The sequence below is a fragment of the Primulina tabacum genome, chromosome 13, assembly GCF_025594145.1.
Source record: "Primulina tabacum isolate GXHZ01 chromosome 13, ASM2559414v2, whole genome shotgun sequence".
Classification (NCBI taxonomy): domain Eukaryota; kingdom Viridiplantae; phylum Streptophyta; class Magnoliopsida; order Lamiales; family Gesneriaceae; genus Primulina; species Primulina tabacum.
This window is the reverse complement of record NC_134562.1, coordinates 35294207-35321740: the sequence shown is the minus strand read 5'-3', so window position 1 is coordinate 35321740 and position 27534 is coordinate 35294207. Positions and strand designations below refer to the sequence as shown.

The following is a 27534-nucleotide window of genomic DNA, read 5'->3' as shown; positions in this document are numbered from 1 at the left end:
TTGGCGTTCGCAAAGTGGTACCACCCTCGCCCTCGAAATTTGTTCTTTAAGCGTCATTGTGGAGAACACGACTCTTGTCTTTCCTACTAAGCAACCAAGTAAAGGACCCTTCGTCTAGAATGGCAACCATACTTAATTTCATCCACAACTAAAAGATTGCACGAAATGAGATTGTGAGAATAAATTGATTTATATGAAATTATATGTTATTTTCTCAAGTGATTAGGATATGATCCTCTTCTTAAATCGCTCTTGATCGCAATCTACGCTTTAATTTTTCTTTTAATAGCAAACGAGACAATACGCATACTTTCAAACTTTTTAAATTGAAAATAAATAATATTATTTGGTAGAAAGTGGAAAAGAATGGGAGTCAACGTGCTTAAATGTCACGCAATTACTTTATAATAAACTCATCATCCACGCTAGGTCAGGGAAAATGACTAAGGGAGTAATAATTCACAAATTCTTTTAGGTTACGTTCACGTATTTTAAATGTATTTTTGTTGTTGAGAAAAAGTAAACTGATAAAATTCAAATTCACCACTTATATGTTTACATACTATTTCATGTGAACTACGATGAATTTCAAATTCTATCTTTTCATGTTAACAATGATGAATTTTAATTTCTTTTAATATTGATATCATTCCATCACGTCCACACTTCAACCTTTCATTAATGGTTTTAGTATTTGATACGAAATTAATTAAGTTATTCAAAGTGAGGACACGAAATATATTTTATTTGGGCAAATTATTGCTTATAAAAAGTGGGGAGAAATTGCAGAAGCCGTCACAAAAATATGGCTTTTTCAGGAAAAGTTCAACATTTAAGTCGATGTTCATACGAAGTGCAACACAATACACCGAACATCTAAATGAATATAAAATGCTTTTTCTAAAATCCAAAAATACCGTCAGGAACCGATGACAAGTTGATAAAATATTCATTTCCAAATTCAAAGTTGATAAAATAAATTTCATAAAAATATCAAAGACAACATGTTGCTGTTCTGACAAAAGTTATAGTTCTTTTATATTCTACAACAACACAAACATACGATTCGATCGTTCTCCCATCAGTGCAAGATTAAATCCTCTACAAAATACATAATTTTCTTTTCGTAGACATTTAAACTCTTTTCGTTTTAATATTCTTAAATCAACCCATGCAACATTTATCCAAATTCATAAAAATAGGTGAATGGCAATTAAAATATATATCAATGACAATATTTCTTCTTTTTTTTTTAAAAAAAGAATGAATTTTAACGTCTGATTTGGTGTGCCATTATTTTATGATGATGATATTTTAATCGGGTCAATTACAGAATCCAGGCAAACTACGCCTCAATTATTCATCCAATTCTTGCATATGATGCAAGGAATTGTCAAGGCAACAATTGAAAAAAGGCTTAATTGAAATATAATAAAATCTAATTATTTATTAGTAGAATCTGAAGCGAAAGCGTAGGACCCTGAATTAATTTTATATTTTTATTGTCTAATAAAAAAATATTGATCAATTATGAGTCGGGATCTGTGTGATAAAATATTGCCTGCCACATTAGAATCAAAGCTGCAAAAATTAGATGTACATGAACGTGTAAAGATGCGCATAACCTTATTTATTTGGCGTGTGCAAACGTACCACGATCTCTTTTTTATTATTTGAATATAAAGATAGAGATATTCTAAAATTGGAAAAATCAATGTTTAATGTTATAGTTATTGTTAATTTGTTGTTATTCGTACGAATTTCGATTCAATTTAAATATAAGTTCAGAAAGGATATAACTGTTTTTTTTAATATATGTGTTTTTGAATTTATATATCGTTTTTAATAATTATGGAATCTGTATCTGCTATTTTTCATTTGCAATTGATAAATTTTTGGAATAAAGTGATACTTTGTGAATCAAGCTAACTAAGTAAATCGCATTGGATAATCTCTATACGAAACATGATCAGTGGTCAAGTGCTCACAGTATTTCATCAACTAGGACACACTCAGGGTGCATCTAGAGAGATGGATTTGAAATCCATGAATTTTGATTATGGTTATATTGTTTATAATGAAACAACAAATAAAATCTTAAATATATTCACATTTTACTTTTTTGCAAATTAATAACGCATAGTAGAATGTGTTTCGAATGACTCAATTATTGAGTAAACTTGTAATCAGTCATAATTAAAATGAAAATAATACATAAATATGTAATACGTGGATTCGACCATCAAAATATGTTTGAAATTCATGAAATTGAAATGTAAATAAATCATTTAGTTTAAAAAGTATCGTACAAATATTTTATTTATTTCAACATGCAGGAGTTTCTATGTAAGGAATATAATTTTGCAGCGATGACAGGTTACCCTTTTGCTTAATGCATGATATAAATAATTGAATGGATCCTATATATGACCATGAAAAAAAAAAAAAATAATAATAAGGAAAAGGTGAGCCTTCAATTTGTAAATTGTTAATCAATTATGGATCGGAACACTACAAAAAAAATGACATACGACAACGGTTAAAGTTTTTAGCCCTTTTAAAACTGTTGTTAAAGTCAGTGTTGTTAAATGGTTCGCTCAAAGACAACGGTTTTTCACCGTTGTCGTAGCTACAATTTGCAACGGTTTTCAAATGAAAAAAACCGTTGTCGTAGCTACAATTTGCGATGATTTTCGGATATTTGCGACAGTTTTTAAAACCGTCGCAAATGATATGTGCGACAGAAATCATATATAAACCGTCGCTAATTAGCGACTGTTTGTTACAACGTCGCTAAATTTAGCAACGATTTACTAATAACCGTCGCTAAATGTAGCGATGGTGTTCTTGTGCAAAATCGTCGCTACTTAGCGACAGTTTGCATGTTTTCCGTCGCTAATATTTTAGGTAAAATAAAAAAAATTTAAGAATTTAATAAATCTGTGTTGTGAATTGGTACAATTGTATAAGAGATAAAAAAATTGAAATGTCGTGAAGTGATAAAATCGTGTAAGAGATAAAAATTTTAATTGTTTTGAAGTGGTAAAAAAATCGTATAAGAGATAAAAATTTTAAGTGTTGTGAAGTAGTAAAATCGTGTAAGAGATAAAAATTTTAAGTGTTGTGAAGTGAAGTGGAAGAAAATGGAACGTATTTACAAGTATTTATAGAGAGTAGTGGAAAAAAAATTAGGGAATGTTAGGCGGGATCGAATTTTTGAAATCTGCGACAGTTGGCTTTCAACCGTCGCAAATATCAGCAACGGTTTTAGCTAAACCGTCGCTAAGATTAGCGACAGTATAATCTAAACCGTCGCTAAGTTCAAATTAGCGACAGTTGTACATGATATTGTTGCTAACTTTAAATTTCAAAATAGCGACGGTTTACATAACACCATCGCTAACATTGGAGGGAATGTTCATTATTGACATTTGCGACGGTTGTATTTCAACCGTCGCAAATATCAGCAACGGTTTTAGCTAAATCGTCGCTAACATTAGCGACGACTTTATGAAAACCGTCGCTATTTTGAAATTAGCGACGGTTTGTCGCTAAATAACGTTGTGTTTTATTCTAAACAAACCCTAATCGACAACGGTTTTCTAAAACCGTTGTCGATTGTCCAAAAAAACACGCTGATAGACAACGATTCATGAAACCGTTGTCATAAACGTTCAAAGACAACGATTTTACAGAACCGTTGTTATTGACCCTAAAAACCGTTGTCTTTGACCCCCAAAAGACAACGGTTTTATAAAAACCGTTGTCTTTTGCTTAAAAAATGATCTACGACAACGGTTTTAACTAAAACCGTTGTTAAAAGTTTTTTAACAACGATTTTAACTGTGTTGTTGATTCTGAAAATTCTTGTGGTGAAAATTTATTCAGTAGGCGACTGTCGGCAATTCATGGAAAATATGTGAATATTGCGGAGAAAACCAAGATGGTGAAAACTGAAAGCCAACTTCCAATATACGTTGTCCTCCCTCCCATCTTCTTCTTCTTTTTTTTTTACAATAATTATTGAATAATAAGAAGAAAAGAAAAGGTTTTTTTTCCCTCAATATGTATATCCTATTATTAAAAATTTTAATCAGGATATTTTTGCATTTTGGGGTTCATTATAGGTCAATTTAAGCTTTTAGTCCAATAACTTACATTTTTTCGATTTTACTGATTTTTGCATCAGAATTCTAATTAAAATTGGATATGGTGATAATATTCATAACCAGAATAACAATTTTTGGTAACACTTCATTTCCCCCTTATCAGCAATTTCATGTGAAATCTCATCACTTTGCGGGGATATGTCATTATTTTTTGACGTCTATCAGCAGTCCGATAAGAAAATAAGTAAAAAAAATTATAAATTAGTAGATTAAGATTGTGAAGTGACCAACAACGATAACAAAAATAGAAAGCATACAACCAACATCACATAAACAAAAAGTGAGAGAAAATCCGTGAATCCAGAAAATTTACACGATGAGCACACAAAATATTTAAGTCTTTATAGTTTGTCAATTTTCGAAGCTAAGATTATCACCCCAAATAATATAAAGCTCTTAAGATCATTAACCCCAAAATATATATAAGTTTAATTAACAATAAATGTATTTCAAATTTATTAATTTCAAATGTATTTTTCTGTTTTTGGAGAAGTAAGATCGTAAACTTCAAAGCTTTATTTTACATGTTTATATAACATTTAATGTTCATAAATGTGGATTTCAAGTGTTTCATTTGAAATCTAGTTCTACTTTGTATTACTAAATATCAAATAACTAGTGTATGAATTTAATATTTGATACATTATTTCATTATAAAGTAATCGAAATTCATAAAATTCATATTCATCAATCTAAACACAAATTGAGTAAATTATTTGAAGCTTTGATTTGATTTTAGTCGTATGTTCATTATTAAATTTTGTCACAATTTAGCTTTCCTAGTGGGGACGGTCGTCGGCTTGTGGACAAATTAAATACCATCAGTCTTCATCAATTTATTCTCATCGCTGGATGTATAAATACACACACACACACACACACACATGTATTATTATGTATATATATATACTCCCCAAAATAAATAAGTAATATGTGAATTCAACTTGCTAGTGATCAAACTCTCATTAAAATAGGTTTAATTAATTAATCGCATGTGACGTTGTAATGATCAGTATACAATATTAAAAGTAATCTATACAACACGTAATTCATTTCTTTACTTTATCTTTTTTTTTTTTTTTATCTATTTTTTAGATTTGATTTGATCAGGTTCATCTTATGACCACTTGATATATAATTTATTATACATGCACCAATTATAATAAAATTCAGTTTCATGTTTCGATCTTCGTTCTTATAAATATATATTCAATTTCATGTTTCGATCAATGTGTTGTCAAAGTTGGATTTACATTCAACACTAATTTAGAGATTTTTATGTCTGTAATCACTAAATCCACATGATATTATGTATAACTGGTGAGGTAAAAATACTATGGATACTCTCTCACGTTGCTGTTTTCTAACCTCGACTTTTTACATTTATAAGGCTTAGTATATATACATCAGAAAAAGACAAAATTTGCATTGAATGATTTTGAATTCCCGGAGTTATCTATACGTAACACATATGGCCGTCTTACGAGAATCGGTGAAGAGGTTGAGCCTGAAGAAGTGGCTTTCCACGATTCAAAGGCTTTGTTTGTTGAAAACAAAACCTAACTTTGTTTTGATCCATAAATTACTATATAATTTATTTATGATGATGATGAATATGACTGATGGAGAGCGACCAGAGGCGTGACGCGCAGCACAAAAGGCTCACGCCATTTATTTCCTCTCTCTCTCTCTCTCAGCAGAAGAAGAAGACGAAGAAGAACCCAACAAAATCAGTGTGGACGATAATTTGTTAGCATCATCTACTTGGCTGTTTGCATGCCAAATATTAGAGTCAGAATATTATATATATTTTTACCACCTCCCGAATTAAAGGGATTATTACTATATTAATTATAATCATAAATAAAAAAGTGTATATCTCTATGTTTGTTTGGCTCCAAATTGGAAACCAACATTTCCATATTCCCAAAATAAACTCCGATAGTACTGTAATCATTTCAATCTCGTTAATTTCTAATTACCCCAGAAATATATTTATTTTCTTTCTCCAACATAATCATTACATTGGATCAACACAATCACTCGCTTTTACTTATTATAACAAAAAATATATCAACTCCAATATGCTTTGTGAGATAATACGTGAAAAATGTATGAAATTAATATTGTGTGGATAATTTATTTATTTATTTATTTATAATTCGAATATTTCGTAAAACTTGAATCATGCACTGAATGAAATAAATATATGTGTTAACTAATAGTTCATCTTCTGCACTCGCACCAACATGTAGATAAACAAATTCAACTTCATTGGATGAAATTGTCCATATATTATAAAAAAATTCAAAACTACATTTTTTTCCTTGGGACTTAAGGATGAGCATGCCACCAATATTATACTTTAAACTATCCATTGCTTGTGGATTTGCGCTTTAATGATGAACATTTCGAAATTAATTGTGTGATTTCTTTTATTAAAAATTTAAATATTATATGAAAAAACAAGTATCTGTGAATATGTGTCGTCTTTATTTGTGGGTTAATTATTATATGGACATAATTAGAAATCTTAAATGAAATTTTGGAATTAACACATTTATATGTGTTTTTGGAAAGAAACAAATCATATAGTAATAGTAGACAGTATACTTGGTAATTTAACTCAATAAAGAAATTAAATTAAGAGTTTGAAAAACTGGAAAAATTCAATTTAGAATAATTTCATTAAAAGTTTTGTAACGTAGAATGGGAAATAAATTTTGGCCGGCCAATTTTCGGTTTAATTTTTTTAAAAAAAAATAAAAAAGAAAAAGAAAAGAGGAAGACTGCAGGTAAATGATATAGAGCAGCGTAGCAGAGAATAAATGCCCATGTGGTGCGAGGTTGTCCGTTGCCAGACACACCAGTTAAGGAATGGGGACAAGGGAGCAAAACGGGAAAACCGCATATGGAAAAGACAATGAGTGGGCCCCACACATTTTGGAAAGCGGGGCCCAATTGCCTGATAAAATAATCAAGTGTCAACACATCTCACACGTGCTGCGCGTGGGTCCCTTCACGTTTTCCCAACCACAGCTCCTTACAATTATGATGGGATTGATTTTCATTTCATTTAAAAAAAAAAAAAAAAAATTATTCAAAAGGTTCCTTTGAATTGACCCAACTGTCGCGTACGGTGGGCTCCTTTACTGCTGATGCAACGTGGCCCAGACCCACCCTGTCAGTTTACTGCACGCCAAACTCCATGCCACGTCATCCGTCAGAGATAAAATTTAGTTAAATAAAGTAATTATCCTACGCGAGTAAATCCAATTTTTCACTGCTGTAGGAATAAATGTAACTGAAAAGGATTACTTGGAGCAGGGGATTTTTTTTATTTGAAATTTTTCCATGTTATTATTACAAGATTGAAATTATTATAATAGGAAAAAAAACTAAGGAGATACTTTGATAATGAAAGTGGGTTTAATTAGTTAAGAATAAAGTAGAAAATAGATTGCAAAAAAACAAATCTTACCCTCAAATCTCAGTATTCAAATTCAAAATCAATAATAGGTAATTTCGTAAAAAGGGTAAAAAAAATAATGGAAAGCCAAAAAAGATTTATTATGGATTTTATTATTCTTTTTCTCTCTTATTATTATCGACATGTAGGATGTATTTTTAATTTAATTAGATGAGTTTTCCAAATTTCTGGTAGAAGCCAGACCGTTACACAATGGGGAAACCGCGAATCGTGCTTTAATTATACTGACTTAGGTGTCATTTTATGCTGGAGGACTTGAAAATCGTGGACGAATCGTAATAAATATCAATTAAATCACCTTTTTATCTCCAGAATTTAATCGCCAAATTTACTTTCTTTGATCTACAAAATCATCCATTCGTATTTTCGATTTAATTTTCATCCATCAATCCAAAATATCCAACTCGCGTTAGACTCTGTCTTCCTTACTCGAATTTTGGTATTGATTTGACTTTACCATTTATTTATTAATTATTAAATTAAAATAAAAATAGAAAAAACGCTTGAATATATGCATATATATATATATAAACCCAATCGCCACCTCTCTATTATATAATTCTGTTCCTTTACTTGCTAACCTATTCCCCCTCCACCATATTCTGTCCTCCATCCATACATCCTAATGCCAGCTGAAGCAAGCAATCTCAAGATTTTCCCTGTGCAACTAATGCAAGACAGGTACTGGATGTTGTTCTTGCTGCTTGCAATCTCATTTCTTCGCTTGTTTTGATGCTAATTTTTTGAAAATTAATTATAATTGCAGGGATTTTGTTATGCCATGTATTAATCAATCGGGGATGGCTGCTTCTGTGTACAACGCGCAGCCGATGGGTTATTCTGGGATCCCCTTTGCCGCAACGTTGCCGATCAGTAAATCCTTTTATCAACAGCCGGTGTGTGATTCGGCGCAGGCCAAGACATCCATGAATACCGATAGTGGGCTCACCTATAATATTTCCGCCACAAGAAAGCGCTCCAGTGACCCTGTTAATCAGATGTATAGTACTACACCGCGTTTCCCGGTAGCCGTGAATAATGACAGTGCTTCTCAGTTCCCTTATTTTTTCGGAGATGATATCTTGCCTCAAATCCAGCAGTACCAGATTGAGATCGACACCATTATCTCCCAACATGTGAGTTTTTTTTTCTATTCCTTTACATGATTTATGCATGCATCCGGCAGTTGTGTTTGGAGATTTGTTTCCTTTTTTGTTTGATTTTTAAATCCTGATTTGGTTTTGTTTCGGGTGATTTGCAGACTAAGAGAATTAAGTTGGAACTAGAAGAGAGACGAAATAAACAAGCGAGATTTCTGGTGGCGGCAATTGGTGAAGGGGTGACAAAGAAGTTAAAGGAGAAGGAAGATCAAATCCAGAAAATGGGCAAATTAAATTTTTTCCTTCAAGAAAGAGTGAAGAGCCTCTACGTTGAAAACCAACTGTGGAGAGAAATGGCCCAGACGAACGAGGCCACAGCCAATTCCCTCCGCAGCGACCTGGAACAAGTCCTAGCCCACGTCGGCGGCGAGGAGCGGTTGTCCGCCGGAGCTTGTGGTGTCGCGGCCGTTGAGGACGACGTTGAGTCCTGTTGTGGCAGCAGTGATCACCACGAGAAAGATCACGCCGAAGAAACGGTGTCACAGAATAGAAATTGCAAGCGATGTGGCGAGAGGGAATCGTGCGTGCTGCTTCTTCCTTGCAGACACCTTTGCCTCTGTAACGTATGCGGGAGTGGATCGCACCAACTCCAATCATGTCCCGTCTGTAACGCCACCATGAACGCCACCCTCCATGTTAACATGTCTTCTTAATCCGTCAATAGACACAAGGTTTTTACTAGAGAGAGATCATACCAGCTGGGCCAGACAGTTTTGTTATACATTTTTTTTCTTTTTTTTTTTGCGTAAAAATTCTGTAGCTTATTGTAAATCCTTTTTATCAGCAATTCAATCGTTTATTCTTTTTAGTTCCTTTTTTTAAAAAATTATAATAAAAAAAATAAAAAACTGCCAGCTCCATATTCGGTTTATCGCCAATATCGTATCCTTTAATCCGTCACCTCTTATTAAAAATTAAACTAGTTGCCTGCCGCCTGGTAGTGGGAAAGGTATAACCATTACAATATTCTTCCCCTCTTTTCTTTTTAAAACTTTAAACTCGGACTTTTTCTTCCTGCAATAATTTGCAGTAGATGTCAACAGTAAATTGTCGGGTTCCCATCCTTTATAACATTAAAGTCGTGTCCACCGGTCAACTTTTGCGTGAAACCAATTCCAGTACTTTTTTCTTGAAATTGAATTACTCGTGGCCCTATTCATTTTAATAAGTGTTATATTGTCATACAAACAAGTGAAGTGGTCCAATAGATTTTAAAATTATTATTACTAGGCAGAGCATCCATTGATTATGAACACAACAGCATGAGCGTTTGTGCTCATTAATGAGTGATGTCGTATACAATAAAAATCAAAACAAGGTGGCCTCCCTCAAATCTTCCCCTCCCTGTTTTCATTTATTGCTGATATTATTGATTTTTGTTGGGTGGGAGACTACTGCACATAAGTTGGTGATAGGTCACAGAATATGCTCATAAAAATTTAACGATTAGAGAAGAAATCAAATTTTTTTTTAGTTTGTATCGAATTTCAAATATTTTAGAGTAGGTATCTTGTGAGACGATCTCACGGATCTTTATCTGTGGGACGGGTCAATTCTACCGATATTCACAATAAAAAGTAATACTCTTAGCACAAAAAATAATATTTTTCTATGGATGACCCAAACAAGAGATCCGTCTCACAATGAGACTGTCTCACACAAATTTTTATCAATAATTTATTAGAAAATGAGAGATAATCTCGTCTGCCGATGACTTTTCTCGAGTCTAGCCGAATTTTAAGTAAGGTCGGGGGGTTAGATTGTGCTATCTATCTAAAAATTAAATACTTCAATATTTTGTCCGCGACCTATTTGTTTGTACCGTTCGTAGGTATTGATGGTAAAATAATATTATCCTATGCATAGTTTGATGTGATTATGTGCGTAGGGTTGTAATTTATTTATTAGTGGCAGGTAACTGATAGTCACGTCACGCAGTACAAGTACCAATGAATTTCATATGTATATCTTGGAAAATTTCGGGAAATGTGGGGAAAAGTTGGTAATTTAGAGGAAGTGCGTGCCATCGATATCCACCAGATTTTCTTTATTTGTCATACAAATTTTCAACCGGATCCTCTTTATTAATTTTTGTTTTTGTTTAACTCAAAAATTATCACTTTCAATAATTCAGTAAATCTCGATATATAATTGGATCAAATCAACTAGGACAAACACCGTCTAACCACTCCAAATCCAAAGCAAGTAACAATGCTTTCCGAGCTAGTTGATGAATCGCATCATTAGCCGATGATAAAAAGAGTATATTTGATTAAAAATCAAAAATCATCGATGATAAAATTTGGTCCAAACCTAACCTCATCCTCGATATTATCTATTATTACTAGAAAAAATACATATCCATTTTCATATGTTAATGGAAAAAATAGAGTAATTTTGTTAATGATTTTTTTAATATATTTTCTTCAATTTGATGGTTTTCAAATCTTTTTATTTGACTGGAAAAATGAAATAAAATTGTATTCAACTGGTATTATATTGAAGATAATATCGAATTCAAAATCAAAATAAAATAGGGTAAAATAGGACTTTTGATTTTCATTTAACATACTAACTTCTTATTTTCGTAGTACATGTACATCTACTAATTGTACATATAATAAAATTCAGACCTCGGCTATATCAATAATCATAATATAAGTATTATCATATAATTATCAACAAAACTCATGCGAGACCGGTTTACATGTTAATTTTGTGAGATAAAAAATGAAGTAATTTGATAATAAAAAAATATTATTTTTAATTATAAATATAGACAATATTAAATTTATGAAAATATAATATGAAACTATAAATCATCTATCATTTTCGAGAAATTTTGATTGGACCAAAAGTTTTATTTAATCGAATTTATAAGTTTCATACAGATATGTACGTTACTAAGCGTTTAGTGGTGGAAAAAAATTTATAATACAAACTTGACGACTAAGGTTTTACGAATTATTTTAAAAAAATATATAAATCGTGCAAATTATTTATATAAATCGCATTGCTAGTTTTATTCCATAACAATTATTTTCTGAACCCATTTTTGCCAATACATCTTTTGTTTAATTGTTTCCGGCTCGTTGGTCCGATTTTGTGACATCAAATAGTTTTTACGAAAACAACATATTAATTGAGTGAGTAATTTTTTATATAGTTTACTTATAACTATAATATATAATTCATTTTAAAAATTCAAAAAATTAACATATTATCTCTTTAAATCACTTGTTTAATATAACTTATTATCTTTATTCAAATAATAATTATAAAACTATAATATAATTTTATAAATCAATTCGATCTATTAATAATTATAATTTATATATATAATAGTCGTTATTTTACGTACACATAAAGAGTATATCGTATTTTAGTTTTATTTTAAAATTTAAAAAAAAAAAGGGAAAATACGCGCAGAGTGGATTGTCAAATCGACAATTTGGTTTACCAATTGAATACATTATCATGTATTAAGTGAATATAAACACTACAGACGTAATCAGCATAAACAAAACCGAAGAGTGGACCAAAAAAAATTGACATAATGAGGAGGAAATAGGACATTAATTGATTTATGGTTCTATCCAAATAATGAAGACAAAAATGTCAGTAGAGATTCACATTTTCCCTTGTACTCGTTTCTTTCTTCAATTCTGGTGGCTCTCCTTTTTCCCATAAAATAATTACGACGGCAACCACAAACCCTAAAACCCTTTTTCTTCATGGGAATCAATTTCCTCTTTGTCTCGCATTCACATATTTCCTTTCAACCTCTTAATCAAATTCCTTTCTGGATTCTTCGTGCTTTTCAAATTCTCAAGACTTTTTTTGAAAAAAATTATTGGCAAAAAATCGAGGGGTGGATGTTTTCAAGAATTGGGAGGAGCCATTGTCTTCTTCTCTTTGGCCTTATCGGTTTCCTTATTCAACAAGAAAATTATTATTATGTATGTACAAAATTTATGTCGACTGTCGTAACACTTGTTGTCCAATGTGCAATGATCGCAAAGGTGGACCAACTCAAATAAAAAAGAAAAAAGAAAAATGAAAAAAGAAAGAGCTAAATTATAAATCATTTTTATTTTAAATTAAAATTTAGATAATCTAAATCACACTTTTAAATTGAATAATTTCATATATTATTATATATTAAAAAAAAAAAACCTTTGCGATTAAATGATGGTATATTTCCCGACGTTCTTAATATATGATTTTCTCTTTTTTCTATATAAAATGTGTTTCGAGGCAGTAATTAACCGTGAGATTCAACCTCTTCTTCATGCCTAAATTGATGGGGATAAGAAAGAATCCTCCTAATATAATAAACGGCATTGAAGGAGCATGGCGTGGTTCAAGATATGTAATGAGCACGAGGCGTGCATGCATGTGGCTCGCAAAATTAATGTGACATATTTATTAAATTAGCTTTCTTTCAATTAATGTATGCAATAATATCCACGTATAGCCCCCCCACAACGTGTAAGTTCAAGTACACGAGAAATTCTATTTATTAGCACTGCTAAATTTCTTCGGTAAAATTATTTATTATACCTGTATTGATATGCCATATATCAACATAGATGAGATGATATTCATATATTAGATGTAATGAAACACAAAAAAAAAATTACATATTCAAGATGAATTCTACAAACTCATCGGTGATCATATAAATATATACGTATACTTGTTTGAAAATAATAATCTCGTATTTACATATTCACAGTTAATTACATAAAGCAAAAGAGTTTTCAATCAAACTAATTTCTCAAAACTTTTCTCGACTTCACGTCAACCGTACTTCATAAAACACTCGAAATTTTACAAAATCAAAACACAAAATGCGCAAACTCGAAGAACATCCCTTTAAAAATATGAGCGACGCAGACGTACGTAGAATAATTCCCACAGAGTCGGCAACAGTTAATACAATATGTAGATGCAGATGCCTGCCTCCTACGGTGTTTTGAAAAATGGTCACTTATTGGTGGATGAAATATATAATTGTCAATTTAATTATCGTGATCTCAATTAATAAAAGTCGCCTTTTTTAATAAGGAAAATGTGGTGGAAAGTGGTATTTGGATTTGTCAAAACCCAGTGGATGGTGACTTTCTTTAATAATTTAGCTCACGTATCTCAATTTATTTCTTTTTTTAATTAACTTAAATATATTTTGGTTCCATTTCTGTGATATATACAAACTGTAAGTTTTATAAAAATAAAAATAAAAAAAAACTTTTTTTCTTTATTTTCGCGATCCGAAGAAATTTTCCTAATCATTAAATAAATTTTGTAATAACGAATCTTGATCATTATTTATAAAAATACAGTTTAGCTATATATATATATATATATATATATTATTGACACAGTTTCGGAACATAATTATTACTTTATAGGAAGATATTATACAATAAATATTTCAATGTAGGAGAGTTGGATGGGATGCACCCAAATCGTACGTATGCTTTGTGATTTCAATTCGTCGACAACGATGTAAAAGCAAATCTTGCACATTGTGGGTCCTCGTAATTATTTATAAATTAAGAATAATTTTATAGTTTCTATAAAATTTTATAAATAAATTAATAATAAACTTATTCCCCCGGTCCCTACTCATCATTTTCTGTCTACTTGATTGAGTAATTGGACCCCTACGAAATTTTTGGTTGACTTATTCATTTTGTATTCTTTTCCTCTTTTTTTTTTTTTTTTTTAATTTTGTTTCCCCACAAGAATATTAAAATCATCCCGCCACTAATTCTCGAAATTTGTATTAAATTGTCCAAGAAATCAAGCTACAACCTTCTAGGGATTATGATGTTTATACTCCCTTTACTTTTACATAGGGTTTTCTTTATATTCATAAAATTAGACTTTAATACAAGACTAATTATCTTTCTAATATCTTCTTATGGTCTGATTTCTGGTCCGATTCAGTTTGATTCGAGCTCGGATAAATCAAACTCTATCGATTTGAGTATTAATGATGTATATTCAATCACTTCATTTTTCACATCTTTGTTTAGTATTGATATTAAAAATTTCTTTTTTTGGGATTAAAAAACACTATATATCCCAAGCTCCAATAAGGCACAATAAATAGTAAAAACTTGTGTGAGGCGGTCTCACAGATCGTATTTTTGTGAGACGGATCTCTTATTTAGTTGATCGATGAAAAAATATTGATTGTCTCACATCGGTTGGATAAATAACCTGGGAGTTGTATATATGGGCTTGGACAATCCTCCCCCCTTGAGCTAGTTTTTGGGGTTGAGTTAGGTCCAAGTTCCAATCATAACATGGTATCAGAGCCCGGGTTCCACCGTTATGTGTTGGACTGCCTATAATTAGGCCACTCGTTTTGCCCATAAATGGGTCATTTGTAAACTCCACGCTCCAGATGTTCATTTATAGGCGTGAGAGGGGTGTGTTAATTGTCTCACATCGGTTGGATAAATAACTTGGAAGTTGCATATATGGGCTTGGACAATCTTCCCCCCTTGAGCTAGCTTTTTGGGGTTGAGTTAGGTTCAAGTTCCATTCTTAACAAAAAATATTAATTTTTATGCTAAGAGTATTACTTTTTATTGTGAATATCGATATGGTTAACCCGTCTCACATATAAAGATTTTTAAAACCGTCTCACAAGAGACCTACTCACAATAAATATAATCAACCTAAGAGGCATAGCCATAGCAATCAGTATCGGAGTTGAAATTTCAAAAAATTTCCATTCGAATAATCGAAATAAAGTGGATTGAAGTGGAATAATCATCCTTGATTTGTTGGAATCAATATTTCCAAAAGAAAAAGACAAATAATTGAGCTTGAGTGGTTTATAAGGCGTTAGATTTGAGACAGGATGGACAGGAGATCATTATCAAAATGCCAACCTAATAAATAAAAAAGTGTGCATAGATTATCCCCCGATGATTTTGACAGCCAAACCTCATTTATTGTACCATTATACTTATTATACGTATTCCCACTAACGGGCCCCAGGAATTGACCCGAGGAAGAATCCCATTATTTCGGCCCATATTTCTGTACTGAAAGGGGCCGTGGGCCCGTTCTTGAAAAGGAATCAAATATGGGTGTGTCACCTAAAGTAATTCACAGCTTATTCACTTCTGTTTAGACGGTTTTGGGGCAAGAATATTACTAAAAGATATATACATATATATTGGATTTTAAATTCGGGTTTTGATTTAGAAAATTAATTAGATCTTTAAATTTATCATGAAATATTAAAATTTATATTATGAACCCTCTCTTATATATGTTCCCATATTTTTTATTTAAAAAAAAAAAGAAAATAGGAAAAATTATTGGTTTCTATTGTTTAATGCAATATATTTCTGTTTTCCATGATTGATTTCGATGGATGAAAATGGACAGAGAAAGAGTGGAGAATTAAATGGAATTGATTAAACCTTTTGAATTTACGGAAATAATAAATACATAAGCTTGGTCTCTTTTTTAATGGTCGGAGTTACACATGCACATGGACGCATGGTACATCCAGATTCGAATTTCTACATATATTTCGAGTATGGGGTTCAATTTCATCGTATAATTTTTTTTATTTTTATTTTTCACACTTTGGCATCTCGTCACAAAAAGAAAAGTAACTTGAAAATTTCAACATTTCGATGATTTTACTTTCCAAAAGAGATAATAAAGTGTTATAGTACGTCGTCCATGTGGGCAATTAAAGAAAAAAAGAGACCTTACTAGATTGTTGGTTAGCTTTGTTTCCAAGAATATATATAGAATTTTGTTAATGGCTTTGCATATTATAAAAATAGATGACCCATCAAAGAGTTCTTCCACTTTTGAATCTTTGATGTATTTGGTCATTGAGTACCAAAAAGTTGATGCAACTAAAGGGAAATGAATTTGCTTTTTTGCTCCAAAGTTGAATCCAAAATTCCAACTAGGAAGCCTGAAAGAAATAACTAAAGAATAAAGCCATAATCTACAGTAGTTTCCTCATGGAAACAAATCATCTCCCACCCCACCTTTTTTTTCCTTTCGGTTGGTGCACACGTCACATTCTCTCCCCTTATAAAGAACGATATCAGATTTTAATAGTGAAATCACATAGTGTTTTAACCCTTTTTCCTAAGTGGCACAAATATCATGTTTCAAAATAAGTACCCATTCTTGATTTGTATCAGTGGATTGGGTCACTTTTTTTCTGCCCCTTTTCTTCAAACCAATTAGTGAAACCATACATTATTACACACATTTTCCCTTTGGGAGCTAAAAAGATATTCCCACGAAAAAGAGTGCCTAATGGACTCCACTCGTGTATAGTTTCATATTCTCCAATTTAGCCTGCCACATGAATATATTGAAACCTAGCTTTATCGCTCTTGTATAAAAAAAAAATTTATATGCCCGTGAATGCTCTTATTTTAGCTAGATAAAAGAACACTTATACGTTGATTGTAAATGAAATATGAGTGAAACAAAAATAGAATTTTTTAAAAAAGACAAAAACTTGTGTGAGACGGTCTCACGAGTCGTATTTTACGAGATAGATCTCTTATTTGGGTTATCAATGAAAAATTATTACTTTTTGTGTTAAGAGTATTGCTTTTTATTGTGAATATCGGTAGGGTTGACCCGTCTCACAGATAAAGATTCGTGACACCGTCTCATAAAATACCTTCTCTTTTAAAAATAATTTCAAGTTTTTTATCCTAAAAAGTCGTATGATCCTAACTTTTTGTAGATTATTGTACTGCATGGAGCTTAGAAGCTCGAGTTTAATCAATGGATTTTTTTCGAGTTTAACGTGATCAAACTTAGATTGACGATGTCTTCCCAATTTTTACTATAAGCGAAGCTTTTTATTCAAGTTCCGCTCTTTTGAACTATGATCGCATGCTCCAAATAAGTAAAACCAAAAAAAAAAAAAAAAAAAAATTCTACCAAAAATTGAATGGGCCGAACACCAGATCCTTTTACAGATTTTCTCTGGCTACATTAATTGTCGAACGCGTGTTATAGACGGCTCGAAGGTTTCAAAAGTCTCCCTCGTGGGCTCCGTCTCATTTATTACAATTTGAAGCCCATTTTTTGATATGGGCTCCTATTAGAAGATCTCATAACAGGCCTGCGTAGATGGGTTTTAGTATATTGTTGAGGCCCATGACAGCACTTCTTGTATGAGCTCCATTTCGCAAAAATACGAAACTGAGGCACATTACAAGTTTCTCGAATGGGTGACGGAGACACAGATCGGTATGGTGACACAATGCTGCTTGTCCGCTAATTTCAGCAAGGGAAACGACAAAGGACTAGCAAATCTTTGTCTCAAAATCAATGCTAAGCTCGGGGGCAATAATTTTGAACTAATGGGGAAGCTTCCCCATTTTGATGCTGAAGATCGTGTGATGTTCATAGGAGCTGATGTAAATCATCCAGCAACAATGGACTCGTCATGCCACTCAATAGCTGCAGTCGTTGGTACTGTTAACCGGCCTGCTTTGAATCGATATGCTGCTACGGTGAGCCCTCAGACTTACCGCCAGGAAAAGATTTCGAAGTTTGGAGACATTTGCCGTGATTTGGTCGATAGCTATGCTCTTCACAACAACGTTAAGCCGACCAAGCTCGTGGTCTTTTGTGATGGTGTTAGTGAGGGGCAATTTGGAATGGTGCTCGCTGAGGAGCTGTTTGATCTTAAGAAGGCCATTTATGATGACGACTACAAGCCAAATATCACTCTCATTGTTGCTCAAAAACGCCACCAGACTCGCCTTTTTCCTGAAAATGCAAGTGATGGAGCTTCTGGCAATGTCCAACCACGAACTGTGGTGGATTCGAAAATTGTTCATCCTTTTGATTTTGTTATTGAATATTACTCTGGATGTTTTGAACAAGTACAAAAACTGCAGCAACAGTAATAGCAAGTCGAGGAGAGGAATTTCCTTTCTCCGCAAGACGAAATTGCCCGTATAAAGTGCTATATGTTTCAGGCAATCGTCCCCAAGATACAACGACTTCAATTCGAGAGTTTGCAGCACTTCAAATCTTGAAACCAGCGAACAAAATTATGCATTAACTTTCAAGTATGAAAGAGAGTAAAATGCAACAATATGAGATTAGAATTTTTGAACCATTATAATGAAATATGTGAGGACTATTTATAAATGACCACCGGGTGCGAAGAAGAGACGCGTCTTTCCGGACCGGATGCGTAGAAGAGTCACAACTTTAGACAAGGAACACATTGTTTGGCACAAAAGCAGCCAAGAACAGATGCTTTGAATGCCAAGGGACACGCATGTTTCCTGAATCAGCGCAGCACGCGCAGCCGCGCGACAACACGCACAGCCACATGCAAGGTACTGTCTTTGCACGCTGCGTGCACAACAAGGCCCGCGCGTCGTGCTGCTCGGCCGCGCGCCTTGTTCTGTTCAAAGGCACTAAACCAGCAACAAGCGCGCATCAGCGCGGCATGTAGCGCACCCGCACTACTGGCTCTGTTCCAAATGCATCATTTTGCTCACTGTAGCACCAACAAATTTATTTTTCAAATAAATTTGTTCCAAAAAAATTAATATTGGTCATAGATCGAATCGGGCCGAGCGCGTGTGTGTTTCACCAAGACACAGCATATTAGCGTCTTACTCCTTCTAAAAACTTCTAGTACCTCTTGAAGCCCAAACTCCTAACTCAAACTTAGAGTTTATAAGAAAGACTCAGCTTGTCTCTTTTTCTGATTTGAGACAAATCCCACTCCCTTTTCAACACTCTTCTTTATTCAATTATCCTACAATTTCGACTTCTATCTCTGCAATCATTATGGAAGTATGGGGACGAGCAAGCCTACACACTACTATGCCGATCTTTTAGCATACAGAGGGCGTATGTTTCAAGAAGCGACAATGGAGATTCGGTTTGCTTCACCAAATCCTTCCTTTTCCGGAGAAACCTCAACTTCATCAACTACAGCTTTGTTTGACCCAGAGTTTCCATACCTGCACTCGAACTTCTGATGTATTTGTCAACTATTACATAAAATGCTCGATTTATTTGATTTCCTTACAGGTCGATTTACTAAAAAAATTCTATAACTTCCTAATCAAACCAAATCGATCCATTTTATCGATCAATTTTAAGTGTTCAATATTTTCTTGAAAAAGCAATTGGTAAATGCTATTATGCTGGTGCACATGAAGTCTAGTATTTTAATGTGATTAACTTAGAGATTAGGCTATCAAAATAGTTTAATATCTCAAATGAAGTTTTTTTAAACAAAAGTTACAAGTAACGGTTCAATTTAATTGGTATTTTTTAAAATAACCAAAATTAAATTATTCAAATAATTAAATCGAGTCTTTTGAGACGGTCTCACGGAGACGGGTCAGTCTTGCTTATTTATACAATAAAAAATAATATTTTATTATAGATAATCCAAATAGAATATTTGTATCATAAAATTGACTCATAAGACCATCTCGTAGGAGTTTTTGTGATATATACTTTAGTCACATCTGTTTACATTTTTATAATTTTGATCATCTATGTTAAATTTTTTCATACTTAGTCAACATAAAAAAAAAAAAAAAAAAAACCAAAATCACAAATAGCGACAAAGATAATATGGTACATACAAAATTGCAATCCATCCCCTCAGGTCAAGTGTTTGTTGTCTCTTGACTTATTCCTACACACTAATTGTTTCCAAGTGCTCGATCGGATCCAGCTTATAACCACACATTCTTCAATAATACAGGAAAGTTATCGTCTTTTACCAGATAACTTATTCAAAGTTGCGCACATCTTAGGACAGCAGGACCGACACATTTTAAGCAATGCATGGCACATTTTTCCTTTAAAAAACGAAGAAATACTTATTTTTTCTCGGAAATAAGACAATTAAGAAAAATACAAAGCTCCACATCGTTTCTTTATCTTCGAAATATTGCTTACAAAAATCAATTGAGGCTCAATATCAGCACAAGCTAATTGCTATACAACAAACATAAAAGCACTGCATATAAAATGACAGGGACTTTACTATATTTTATTTTACATGCAAACTAACAATATGTTAAAAAAAAGTAATCTCCATTCATGGAAATGGATCCGTTGAATTGGTGGTGATTTGTGAAATAAGCTCCTCGGCCGTCCATGTTACGTCGCAAAGCCTGCCTAGGCAGCAAAGAACCCCTTTATCCAAAGGCCATAATGCAAAATAATCTGATACAAAAAAATTCAAATCCCATTAATATGTACTCAGTCTTCAATGATCTTGTTATTTAGACCATGTGAAAAAAGAAATGGAAAGAAAAGGGATTAATGAGGAATCTAACCTGTGCCCTTTGTAAGAGTTAGCAGAGAAAATGAAGCAAGAATCCTTTCTTCAAGAGCCCTGTCGTAATTCAAGGATTGTATCAACTGTGGCACAAGGATTGAGCATGCTGCGTATTGAAGCTCTTTATCGCCAAGGAGACTGAAGCCACTGCTCATCCAGCACACTGTCACCAGGCTTGCTCTTGAAAGACATGGGATTCCGATGCATATTGAATTTGAGAGTGAAGAAACTAATCTTGTGTTCCCCCTACTAAGCAACACCAATGCTGCTTTTCTTTGCAAATTTTCCCTTGTTTTATCCTCTTCACCCTGATAATTGGAAGGATTAGATTAGATAAGACTCATTTATTAAAAAAAGAAAAGAAAAGGAAAGAACAAAGAAAATCGTTGCTGATAGATACCATGATTAGGAATCCATATATATCAGAATTCGTTCCATAACATGAATTTTCATTGTTTTCATCAAAGCCTGCTTTTCTTAACAGCCATTTCTCCACCTCTGGCACTCCGGTGTAAGAAAAGTGCCCGCCCAGAATCAACAGAGCTCTTGCTGTTTGCTCCTGCACCTTCTCGTCGAACACCCTATAATCTAGTGACTTTACTATTGCATCTATTGCCTCTTCTCTGTATATACTGCATTCCAAAGGATCACCCTGGAACCATAAAGCAGTACATATAAAGAAGTACTTTACATTCTATTCTTTTTACTAAGATGGCAGTGAGCTCACCATAAGATCTAGCAGTAGCAATATCACTGCAATGACGGGACGCTCTTGTATTCGTGCCTTTTGGAGGTGTAGTAACAATATGTGCATCGTGTTTAAGCAGTCCCACCCTTTTGTTAGCGCACTTAAGGACTCCATTCTTTCTTTTCTCCTGGTATTGCAAAAAATCATGTAAAAACTACCCACCATTAAAGAGAATAACACCAACAAAACGATTCAAGATTTTGAAAAACATACCTGCAAAGGCAAAGTGACTCTGTCAGTAACTCAAGAGCACGCTCTTGAGAGTTTGTGTGCTTCCCTAGAACTAAGAGTGATAAAATAGTTTCTTTTCTCAAGTTTTTCGCTAAATAGTGTCGACAACTGCCATCAGCTTGAATGCAATAATAAAGAACAGAAGCAGCTTCGCTTTTCTCTAAAGTGTTCCCTTCCTCCATTCTCCTTACTAACAAACCTAACCCTCCAAGTGAAATTATCTGTCTAGCATTCTCAAGATTTTTATCTTCGTTAAAACCTGTTAAGAGTTGGTCTAGGAAGTAATATGCCGCTTCATGAGGGCGGCATTTGACAGTGAATAAGGTCTGCACATGATCACCGAATTCCAAAACTCGAAGAACTAATGGAATCCACTCAGATGATATCATCTGTTTTGCCTTTGGTTTCACTAAATAAAGCAAAACCGCAGCTTTTAGGAATAGGCTGCCACTTCTCAATAGTCTTATGGAAACATCAAGCTGTGGATCCGAATTCAATATGAATTGTCTAATTGTTTTTCTCTTTGTAGCTAACTCTGCCAAAACTGATATGGCCAGTTCCAATATTTCATCTTCGTTGGAAACAAACAGAACTTCCATTATTCCTTGTATAACAGATGGCTGTGACAACGAATTTTCGATTCTTGGATCACCATGAGAATTTAACCAGCATTTGCTAATCGAGCGAATAGCGATTTCACAGTCACTCAAGCTCTCTGAAGAGCAAATACTGGCAATAGCTCGAGTTACGTCATCTGACTCGATTTGATTCATAGTTCCATCATTCTCGAATTTCTCATAATCCTTTGGCAAATTATTTCCTTTAATAAAACACTCTACTGGTTCAGTACGGCAAGCAAAAAACCGGAAATAATCTGCTTTTTGACTGTCGGACCGTAACTCAACTTTCTGCATTTGGTAACTTTGGCTCGATGACCTCAGCTGAACCATGGCTTTCTTCTGTCATTATGAACAAGATGATTATGCACCAAATAACCAACAATATCTTCCTAAAATTTAAATATTGTGAGATGATACTCGTTACTCACATCATCTTCTAGGCTACTAATATTTTCTTCCTCCGAATTCCAATTGTTTTTCAAAGCTCCGTTCCTATTGTCGAGGTCAATTGACCTCCCCTTTGGAATGGGACCAAAAACTTCTTGATAACTATAAGGATTAAACAATATGGTAAATGCATGCTAAAAGGACGAAACATTTTACTTTTAAAATGGATGTAATCGATGCAAACTCACAGTGATTTATTGCTCAAAGAGAAATGAGAATTAGCCGAATCTGCAGATCTCCTTCTTGAACGCGTATTACTCAGTTTTGGAGGCAAAGGGATAGAAGGAACAGACGGGACTTGAGCGCCAATTTTAAGCCACTCTTTGTAGTATATAGCAAACTTCATTGTCCCATCATCCATCTGATCATTGTATAGCACGTTCAAAGCTTTAATCTTTTTCTCCTTTTCGTCGTGATATGAACCGGAAAGAAACTCGAGCTCTTTAGTGTACCAAATCTTGAGATGGAGAAGGTGGGGAAGAAAGAAATGCTCCCAAAGTTCTGGAAGCAAGTGTGCTCGGGCAAGAAACGGCGAATCACAGAAAACCTGCAGCAGGTGCCGAGCTGAGATTCTATCGTTTCTTGCGGTTTTGTAGACTATCGATAAGTAAAGCTGCGCACAAGCAGAGAGATAAGAATTGGGTGTTCCACTATTTCTTGAATTCTTGGAATTCAGCGATGCTACAAAATCGAAAAGTTTGATTGATTTTTGCAAAGAATCTAAATCCATGCCCTTCTTGGTGTCGTATTTCTCAACCAATCTTTCTATGCTCTGAATTCCCAACTCCATGTGGGCAAAAATGTCATTATCCGAATGTTTCCTCCTCCTCGCAAAGCAAGAGTAACACTTTTCCCGTATGTTCTCCCGGAAATTCTTGTCTCTCAAATACTGGCCGACGTATCCATTCAAGATCGATATCATAGCTTTAATTGCAACATCATCAATGGCGGGCTCATCTCTCCTAGGAACAACCCCTTCTGATACCGTCATCGTGTAGTTCGATCTTTCGGAACCCGACCCTCCTCTTCTTGATGAAAAAACAGAAGAACCCTTGTGTGAAAGTGCCCTTTCAGCTCTCTGGAACGAGGGATCAAAGCTTCTCCTGTCATGGCAGATGTATATAGGCAGTGCAATGGACTCTTCTTGAGCATGAACATCTTTAAACTTCACCTTTTTCTGCGGTTTCCGCCATTTTTGGCGCTGAAACCCTTCTTCAGACAGAAGCTTATGGAGGGATGCCATGGTTTTGTGTGTTTGCAGTGAATATGGGCCTGACTTGAAATAGTAATCTCTTTTTAAGTTTCACTGACGCAGCACAAGAAACAAATAGATAACAAAACGACAGAGCCATAGACGAATTCCGTGAGCCGATCGAATATCGCGGATAAATAGGACAAGAATGACCGGTCGAATTCGCCACGAAAACACACGTCTCATAGCTTGGCTACTCTTTGCTACGATAAAACTTTTAACTCCAATTTGTTCCTTTTAGTTGCAGCTGCCATTTTAGTGAAAGTACCAATGATCCCAGAATTTTAATCACTTTTTCCCGTACTCCAGTGTTTGTGTTGGACATAAATGCCGCAAGTTCTTGTCTAAAACTCCCATTATTTGCGCACTCTACCTTCTCTGATATCACGGGAAAATTTTCAATTATAACAAAATGTTTTCGTTCAATTTGAATGGGAAGGTATTTTGGAATTTTTTCCCTTCGTTTATAAAAGGTATTTGACGTTCTTTCTTGGGCTAGTGGGAGTATATACATTGTACGAGGGGAGATCACCACTGAAAGAAATGACCACTCGAGACTGGCGAGGCTCAGACTATTTCATGGGAAGAATTTACACTGTAAATAAATAGATAAATGATGTTTTTACACATTTCTCGATAATGTCGAGAAGAAAATGACTTCTCAAATCATCTTCTCCATTACTTACGTTGTCAACAAAACATTAATATCATTACAAACACAAACGCGAAGGAATATGGATAGTTTCCCAAACCTCAACAAAATTGCTGATAAAACAGAAACAGATCATAACAACGTTTCATTCATACAATCCTTGGTGGAATACAAACATTTTTTTTTCAATTGGTTTTCAAACTCGATATCCATCCGAAACTTAGGACCTCGATACTAAACGAATAGAAAGAGGTGAGAAACCAAAAAAAAAGGAGTGGTGGGAGAAAGTATTTGGACAAAGTAAAGTGAATGCGTGGCTGGATATAAAGGTGTGGAGCTCTCAAACTAGTTGGCCATGAAAAAACAGTAACGCACAGGCACCAAAACCATGTTTTGTCTTCGACCATAATACCCGTGAACCACTAACTCAGTGGAGGGCCCCTCTCCTTCATTTCACAAGATTCCCCATTTCTATGGTAATCTTCCTTTTTCATGAAAAACCCAACATAATCGACTCTTCAAATTTCCATGCTTCTACAATTATTCATTTCTTTCTTTTTCAAGAAATCAATTATTCAAATCGATTGCCCCATATTGTTATCTGTGAATGTTCATTCCTTTGTAATCAATGCGTTGAATTGAAGACCAAATGCAGAGATATTTAGGAAAATAGACATGATCTGTCATTTTTTTTTAAAAAAAAGACATTTTTAAGTGTATTTGAATACACAGTAGAAAGATCATTTTTTAAAAATAATGGTTGATCAGAGTTAAATAACAAAAATACCCCAAATGTACCGTGTGTGAGTGCGTGTGTATATATATAGAGATTCAGGAAAATGGACATGATCAACTATTTTTTTTTAAAAAGACATCTTTAGGTGTATTTGAAATACACGGTATAATATTATTTTTTTAGAAATAATGATCGATTAGAGTTAGATAACAAAAATATTCTCAAATGATTAGAGTTAGACATTTTTATATTTCATCACATCCAATAGGTGAGTGACACATCATCGGTGCTTACATAGGTGTGCACGGTAGGTGTGCAGCATATCAAAACTGTATAAAATATTAAATTTTGTATTAAATATTTACAATAATACTCTTTAGAGAATGCTCGATACGAGAAAATCTTGTTATCTACGTCAATGTGGTTTGACTGACATTGGAATGGATTATTTTATTCGATATCTACCAACTTACATAAAAATATAAAAACACGCATGATCTATTGATATTGAAATATAAAAAAAACATTCTCAGTATATAATAAACTAACTCTTCTTCATTCTAATGAGAATGAACATTCTCATATTTTTTATGAGTTGGGTCAGGTCAAAAATTCGTGTAACAAAAATGAATCATTTAATAGTCTCACAAAAATTTTGTATATAAGAGCAATTTTATCTAATAATAAATTAATTAAGAAATGTTGAGTGTCTTTAATAATAGTAATACTAATATTAATAGTTTGAATGATATAATATCGACAAAAATTTGTGTGAGACGATCTCATGAGTTGTATTTTATGATACAGATCTCTTATTTGGGTCATCCATGAAAAAATATTACTTTTTATGCTAAGAGTATTATTTTTTATTGATTGACTCATCTCACAAATGAAGATTCGTGAAATCGTATCACAAAAATAAAAAAACCTTCTCATTATTATTTTCAAGATTTTCATTTTGACCCTCTTTTTCTCCTCCTCTCGTTTCTTACGGTTCTCTTATCGCTTTATTTTCATTTTCATTTTTTCTTTTTGGATTTATTGTACATTGGATAAGGTGGGTATACTGGTACCACCTATGCAGATACATCTAGTTAAGGAAACATGACGGCTAACAGTCCTAGCCTTATCCAGTAATCTACAATTGGGCTGAAATCAAGTCCAATAAATACAATTTACTGAAATCTCTAACCAGGCTCATTTCAAGAAAAGGAGACTTGCACGGCCCACTTATTTGCAAATTTGAAGATCGGTATTATGTTTCGATCACTCATCGTTATGATGAATTTCAAGTATACTCAAATCGAAAATTCATCAAATCAAATCTTTTTATCAAACGCAACCGTGGTAATATATGGTTACTATGGGATTAACTGCAAAGGTATGAATAGCAAATAGAAAAATTTATGGACATGATTGAAGAGTTCTTGGTCTCAATAAATATTGACGTACTTGGAAAATATATAATAGAAATAAACAGAAAATTTTGAGGGCCACTTTTTTGACCAAACAACAAAAGGAAGCTGTGGACCATAATTTAAATATCGATCCTAAAATATACGCAGGAAATAAAATATATAAAATGATGAGATAATCAATGACGTGAGCATAGCCAGTGTGGCATGATCTCATCGAATACGTCACCCCCAACCACTTCATCTGCTCTGCCCACCGTAC

General features: G+C 33.5%; 3 protein-coding genes across 3 annotated transcripts; 2 read left to right on the top strand and 1 right to left on the bottom strand.

Annotated features, from left to right (window-relative positions):
- Positions 1 to 8213: 8213 nt before the first annotated feature.
- On the top strand, positions 8214 to 9627 carry LOC142523267 (BOI-related E3 ubiquitin-protein ligase 1-like). Its single transcript, XM_075627001.1, has 3 exons — positions 8214 to 8340; positions 8426 to 8795; positions 8921 to 9627. The coding sequence occupies exons 1-3, from the start codon at positions 8285 to 8287 to the stop codon at positions 9470 to 9472; spliced, it is 978 nt and encodes a 325-aa protein (XP_075483116.1). The 5' UTR covers positions 8214 to 8284; the 3' UTR covers positions 9473 to 9627.
- Positions 9628 to 18013: 8386 nt separating this feature from the next.
- Positions 18014 to 18754, top strand: LOC142522072 (protein argonaute 2-like). The gene has a single exon (XM_075625235.1). The coding sequence runs from the start codon at positions 18014 to 18016 to the stop codon at positions 18752 to 18754; it is 741 nt and encodes a 246-aa protein (XP_075481350.1).
- A 1943-nt stretch (positions 18755 to 20697) lies between these two features.
- LOC142521727 (putative E3 ubiquitin-protein ligase LIN) lies at positions 20698 to 25002 on the bottom strand. Its single transcript, XM_075624882.1, has 7 exons — positions 23406 to 25002; positions 23199 to 23319; positions 22133 to 23109; positions 21899 to 22046; positions 21572 to 21823; positions 21170 to 21479; positions 20698 to 21056 (listed from the first exon to the last, which is right to left on the bottom strand). Exons 1-7 carry the CDS (start codon positions 24458 to 24460, stop codon positions 20929 to 20931), a joined length of 2991 nt encoding a protein of 996 aa, XP_075480997.1. The 5' UTR covers positions 24461 to 25002; the 3' UTR covers positions 20698 to 20928.
- Positions 25003 to 27534: the final 2532 nt, after the last annotated feature.

Excerpts from the sequence above, each read along its gene's own strand:
- LOC142522072 (XM_075625235.1), top strand. The coding sequence starts at position 18,014 with ATGAGCTCCATTTCGCAAAAATACGAAACTGAGGCACATTACAAGTTT.
- LOC142521727 (XM_075624882.1), bottom strand. The coding sequence starts at position 24,460 with ATGGCATCCCTCCATAAGCTTCTGTCTGAAGAAGGGTTTCAGCGCCAA. Across the intron at positions 22,047-22,132 it reads GAGTCACTTTGCCTTTGCAG|GAGAAAAGAAAGAATGGAGT; the intron begins GTATGTTTTTCA and ends TTGCAATACCAG. Across the intron at positions 21,480-21,571 it reads TATATGGATTCCTAATCATG|GGTGAAGAGGATAAAACAAG; the intron begins GTATCTATCAGC and ends TCCAATTATCAG.
- LOC142523267 (XM_075627001.1), top strand. The coding sequence starts at position 8,285 with ATGCCAGCTGAAGCAAGCAATCTCAAGATTTTCCCTGTGCAACTAATG. Across the intron at positions 8,341-8,425 it reads GTGCAACTAATGCAAGACAG|GGATTTTGTTATGCCATGTA; the intron begins GTACTGGATGTT and ends TTATAATTGCAG. Across the intron at positions 8,796-8,920 it reads ACACCATTATCTCCCAACAT|ACTAAGAGAATTAAGTTGGA; the intron begins GTGAGTTTTTTT and ends GGTGATTTGCAG.